The sequence below is a fragment of the Juglans microcarpa x Juglans regia genome, chromosome 2D, assembly GCF_004785595.1.
Source record: "Juglans microcarpa x Juglans regia isolate MS1-56 chromosome 2D, Jm3101_v1.0, whole genome shotgun sequence".
In the NCBI taxonomy this organism is placed as follows: Eukaryota; Viridiplantae; Streptophyta; class Magnoliopsida; order Fagales; family Juglandaceae; genus Juglans; species Juglans microcarpa x Juglans regia.
In genome coordinates, this window is record NC_054596.1 from 13,610,192 (window position 1) to 13,616,521 (window position 6,330).

At 36.4% G+C, this 6,330-nt stretch overlaps 1 protein-coding gene across 1 annotated transcript; it reads left to right on the plus strand.

The window, feature by feature from the left end:
- Nucleotides 1-1,006: 1,006 nt before the first annotated feature.
- LOC121250462 (glucan endo-1,3-beta-glucosidase 8) lies at nt 1,007-3,183 on the plus strand. Its single transcript, XM_041149590.1, has 2 exons — nt 1,007-1,669; nt 1,900-3,183. The coding sequence occupies exons 1-2, from the start codon at nt 1,320-1,322 to the stop codon at nt 3,005-3,007; spliced, it is 1,458 nt and encodes a 485-aa protein (XP_041005524.1). The 5' UTR covers nt 1,007-1,319; the 3' UTR covers nt 3,008-3,183.
- Nucleotides 3,184-6,330: the final 3,147 nt, after the last annotated feature.

Consider the following 6,330-nt stretch of genomic DNA (forward strand, 5'->3'; position numbering starts at 1 on the left):
TGCAAGCTAGAATCAAGGATCGGTTTTATAATTATTTTCTTGCATACTTTCCATACATATTTACGGTTTTACATTGTATACTTTCCATACATAGTTACTCTATTTTTGTATATAAACCAGCTTTGACATATGAATAAAGTTGTACAAAATTCAAGCAGTACTTGTTATCTTTTACCCCCCATAATAACCTATTGATCTTGATCATGTTCATATCTACAACCATTTTATAAATTATTACTAAAATTCATCTATTTTAAATGCAGCCTCGATAAAGCTATCCTTTTTTTCTTTCTTTCTTTTTGCATCTTTCTTTATTTATATTTGGGAAAGGATGCTGCTAGAGGAACCGATGAAGGATCGATAAGTGCAAATGCACTTTTTTTTTTTTTCCTGTTATTTCAATCATATTTTGATATATATTTAAATATTTTTAAAAAATAAAAAATATCAATTCACTAATGATTAATTCCTTAATCATTAAGAAAAAAAATAAAAAGAAACAAAAAAGTCAATTGATTACTTTTATCGGTCAAAATTATTGGTTCAAATAGCATTTTCCTTTGGGAAAATATATAAATTGGCTTCAAACTAGTCACCAATTTGTAATAATTTTGCAAACGATCAATTTTGATAACCACTTACAAACTACTAAAAATTTGCAATATATTGAATTTTCTCCTTAAAAATATAAAATTATATCTAAAAATTACATTTAATATACAATTTTAGTTTTCCCAAAGATAATATTGTTTTTATTTTAAACTCTTGTTTTTTAAAAATCATTTATCAAGTAATTTATTACGTTCTTCAATTTTTTGATTCTTTTGTTATATATATAAAAGGCATATATATAAATACTTGATAATTAAAGGGAATTGAATGCATGTTTGGCCAAAATTAAAAATTTGATAGGTGGTTTTAAATTTCTTAGCCTGAAGGGTAAGGTATCTCCTTTCTTTATATATGACGCACGAGCGGTGTCTTTTAGAAGTTCTACACTAACTGTATGCCAACTAAGATTAGAAAATCAATCCTAACGAACTCGTTGAACCCTTCTTTTAGCAGTTATTTATTTACAGCTAGCTACAAGAAAGGCCTACCCAACACCACCCATATTGCAAAAGACATTAGAGATCAACCCATGCATGCAGTTTTTTCTATGACATTATAATCTCGTTGCTATCCATTAATATCAACTCTTCTTCAACCCCAAGATCCGTGCAAATTAATCTACGATTTCATAACCATAACCATAACTTTACTGCCATAGCACCCCGGTCTAGCTGCATTGCCACCAATATTCCGGACCAGCTCAAACCATGGCACGAGCCATGTTCATTTTGTGGAGCTTTTCTGCAATATTGGTGGGCTCAGCTAACCTTACTGCAGGAGTACCCGTAGGCGTAAATTGGGGTTCCCAGGCATCACACCCTTTGCTTCCCGGCATTGTGGTTCGTATGCTAAATGACAATGGCATAAAAAAAGTGAAGCTTTTCGATGCTGATGCTTGGACAATCAGTGCCTTTGCCGGATCCGGCATCGAGGTCATGGTCGGTATCCCTAATAGCCAATTGCACGACCTGGCCAGCAGCCTTGATAATGCCAGAGATTGGGTCCAAAAGAATATCACAAGACATATTCGCAATGATAATGGTGGCGTCGAGATAAGGTTATATATTAATTAATGTTATATAATATTGTTACATGATCTTTTGGACATTCATTTGCTAACTTAATTAATATTTCATGTTCAGACGACAATGAAATAAATAAACGTCCTAATTCATGATGTGAATAAAGTTAGAATCAAAATCATGCATGTGTTTCAACAAAACATGGAATTGATTTATTTTTAACTAACTAATTAATTATACATGCTGTTCTTGATTAATTTTGCAGGTATGTTGGTGTCGGAAATGAGCCATTCTTGACGAGTTACAATGGAAGCTATATGAAGACTACTTTCCCGGCATTACAACACATTCAGAAGGCTCTCGATGGGGCTGGCTTTGGAGACAAGATCAAGGCCACGATACCCATTAATGCTGATGTCTATGAATCCCGCTCAAATATACCATCTGAAGGTAATTTTCGCAAGGATATTCATGATCTTATGGTCCAAATAGTGCGTTTCCTGCATGAAAACAAGGCTCCCTTTATGGTCAACATATATCCATTCCTTAGTCTTTATCAAAACTCCAAATTCCCCCTGGATTTTGCTTTCTTTGATGGCGGCTCCCAGCCAATCCAAGACAAAAATCTCCAATACACGAACGTGTTTGATGCAAACTTTGATACACTCGTTTGGACGCTAAAAAAGAATGGCGTTGAGGACTTGGAAATCATTGTCGGGGAAGTTGGATGGCCTACTGATGGGGACAAAAATGCCAGCCCAAAGCTGGCAAAAAGGTTCTATGATGGTCTGTTAAAGAAATTGGCCAACAAAAAGGGAACCCCGCTTCGGCCAGAGCCATTACAAGTGTATCTCTTCGGCCTTTTCGACGAGGACATGAAGAGCATCGCACCGGGGGGCTTTGAGCGCCACTGGGGAATTTTTCGATACGACGGACAACCCAAGTTTGAGATTGATTTCACTGGACAAGGTAAGGACAAGATACCGATAGGTGCCCTTGGAGTACTATACTTGGACCGTCAATGGTGCGTGTTGAAAAAGGATAGTGTTAAGAAAATGTCAGAGGTAGGAGCTGAAGTTGATTATGCATGCGCCAACTCCGACTGTACCAGCTTGACATACGGCTCCTCGTGCAACAATTTGGACATGCAAGGGAACATATCATATGCTTTTAATATGTACTACCAAATGCAAGACCAAAGCGTTGAGGCATGCAAATTCAATGGCTTAGCTGAGATCGTACAGCAAAATGCCTCTCAAGGAAATTGCCTGTTCCCGATTCAAATTCAGAGCGCCGGAGAGAGGACCCGCTTGTCATATGGAGCAAGTATTTTGGTTGGTTTGTTGTTGATCTTGTTTTCATTGGTATTGTGAGATTTGAGCCAATAGATCATATATATATATATATAGACCGACCGGCGGCAAGACGTTGATGAATCTTTACAATTACGAGCTTCATTCATTCTTGTTTTACTAAAAATAATATAGCCATGAATATAAATTGCATTATTATCTTTAGAAATAGCCTACCAATAATACATTTTTCGAAATATTATGATAATAAATAGTAATAATCATATAAGGTTAACTTTGTTGATGAAGTACTTTTTGAATACAATCAGAAAATAGAGCAAGGGACTTGTAGATCTAATAAATATGATGCGTATTAATTAATTATATTTCTCTGTACAGACCAGCAATATCAGGCCTAGGACAAACATGATAATTTCGTAATCTCGATACAACAAATTGATTTTTTGTGACAGTTTTTGTAAACTGTCATAGAAAACATGGGATAAACAAGATACATTCGAACATCAACATTATACCTCATTAAGTAACTAAACAACCATTGATCAAACATTGAATAATTATAGTTCGATCGGCTTTAAACTTTTGCATTCAAACCTAAATCACATTCAAACGTTATATATATGGATCGAACAATTGAACATACGTAGATATATGAAGATCATGTGACGTTTGAATGTTAAACATTATTTTTTAAGTGTGGAACGTCACATGTATTTATTGCAAAAATTAAGAACATAAACACATGAAAATGAGTAACAAACATTATTTATTTACTACATGTTCATTTTTTTTTATTGAAATACTTCATATTGTTTTACGTTATTGTTGTGCATTGTTGTTAGATAATAAAAAATAAATAAATGCATACATATCTAAAAAACTAAAGACTTGGATTGATAGAAACGATGAAGAGAAAAAAACTAGCTATTACATATTTTTCCAACATATTTTTCCATAAAAATAAAAATCTGTATAGCATATACATACCAAATAATTTTCATATGGGACCGAGTATGAAAGGAAATTATATGTGTGCGTAGATGACTAGAGAGAATCTATACATGCATATATAAGATGCGTGCATGCATGCATCTCTAACATCATTGCATTGACCCGTGAAGTACTTCGTCATGTCTTCCCATTGGATGAAGATCCTTCGGTGTGGGCTGTGGACGTGTGTCATCACCACGATCAGTCTGTGTACGCAATGGTAGGTTTATGTCATCCCTTCGTCCCAGCTCTACTAGGAACCAAGCACGAGCCATGACGTTGAAGGTGATGATCTTATGTGTCATTCACCTATGTCACTCTCTCATGCATGCCAACCATAACATGCTATAGAAGATGAAGATCAAAATGCACATATCTCTGATGTAGAAGATAAAGCTAGAAGTCAACCTCCGGATAAGCAACTTATCAACTCTAACAAACTCAAGGATAAGCTCCCAGATGATACAAATCCTATTGTAACCACCTGATAAATCAGTGGATAAACTTGTACATGTAATCATTATCCTCTGTAACAAAGTACTCTATAAATACAATCACTGATCCCCTGCATATTCAGTGTGCAGAGAACATTAATTCATAGTGAAAATATATTTCTTTTTATGGTATCAAGAGCTATTTGACTTGTGTCCATAACCGACCCTATGGCCTCTTCCCTCTATTCTTCTTCTTCTTCTTCTTCTTCTTCCCCACCTTCCTCAACTATCTCAACCTCTCCCATTACCCTCACTTCCTTTGTCTCCATTAAACTAAACAATGACAACTATTGATTGTGGAGAGCACAAATTACACTATACTTGCGTGGACAACATCTTTTTGACTATGTTGATGGCAGCCTTCCTATTTCGCCTCAGCTCCTATCAGCTTCTTCTTCTAATGGTTCCAGTCTGTCACTTGATAATGCTGCCTACACAAATTGGTATCATCAAGATCAAGTCATCCTCAGTATGCTGGTTTCTATCTGAGTGTGTTCTTGCCAAAATTGTTGGACACACTACTTCTCGTGCAGTATGGTTTTCACTAGAAAAGATGTTCCTCTCCACTTCTCAGGCTCGCATCACCTGCATCTGTTATCAACTATCTACACTCAAGAAGGGTGATTCATCCATCTCGGATTATCTTCAAAAGGTAAGATCCTTGGGCGATGTTCTTGTTGCTATTCATGGCAAACCTCTTGAAGATTATGAAATTATATCCCTTTTATTGGCAGGAATGGATTCCTCTTATGAATCTTTGATCACCTCCATTACCACTCGTGTGGACCCATTGCCCATGGATGATATCTTTAGTCATCGCCTTAATCATGAAGCTAGGCTGGAACAACTCAATTAAGCCAATGATCTTGCAGTTGCATTAGCATATGTAGCTGCCAAAAATTATTACAATCGAAACAAGACCAGCTCCAACAAAGGAAGATCCTCCTTCAACAATAATTCCCGAGGCCGTGATAGAGGTAGAGGTCATTCTGGCCCTCCTAATCAATCGTCTCCACCCTCCACGTGTCAAGTGTGTGGTGAAATAGACCGTACTACTATTAATTGTTGACATCGGTTCGATTAATCCTTCCAAGGACAACAACAACACCAACAACCCTTTGCATACACTGCCTTTCCCAACCAAACTAGCGATGATGTCTGGTATGCTGATACAGGGGCCACGCATTACATTACCAATGATACTCAGAATCTCACAATGCATGCTGAACCATATCATGGTCATGATCAAATTCTAGTGGGTGATGGAACAAGTTCAAAAATTCAGCAAATTCGTACCTCTAAACTCTCTCTACCTCAATAATCATTATTACTCAAGCAACTTCTACATGTGCTTGCAGTAAAAAAGAATTTGATTTTCATAAGAAAATTCACTATTGATAATAATATTTTTGTTGAATTTCATGGCAACCATTTTTGCATCAAGGACAAGGGCACGAGGAACACACTGCTTAGTGGCAAGACTAGGAATGGCATGTATCCACTCCCTTTGACACTGTCTTCCACCTCTACTCCTCAAACATATTTTTCAGCTCGTATTCCTCTTCATACGTGGCACTCCCATCTCGGTCATCCAGCCATGTCTACTGTCAAGCAAGTTATTTCAAAGTTTTCTTTGCCTATTTCATCCCTTAAGTTTGATGGAGTTTGTGGTGCTTGTCAGCAAGGCAAAAGTCACCAACTTCCCTTTTCTCTATCTGATTCAATAACAAAGGCTCCTCTTGATTTATTATTCTTGGATGTATGTGGGCCTTCTCCTTGTCTTTCAATTAATGGAAATTGGTACTATGTTATTTTTGTTGATCATTTAAGCAAATACTCTTGGTTATTTCCTATTGCCAAATGGTTTTGTAGAGCATCGCCATCGCCACTCATCTCCCT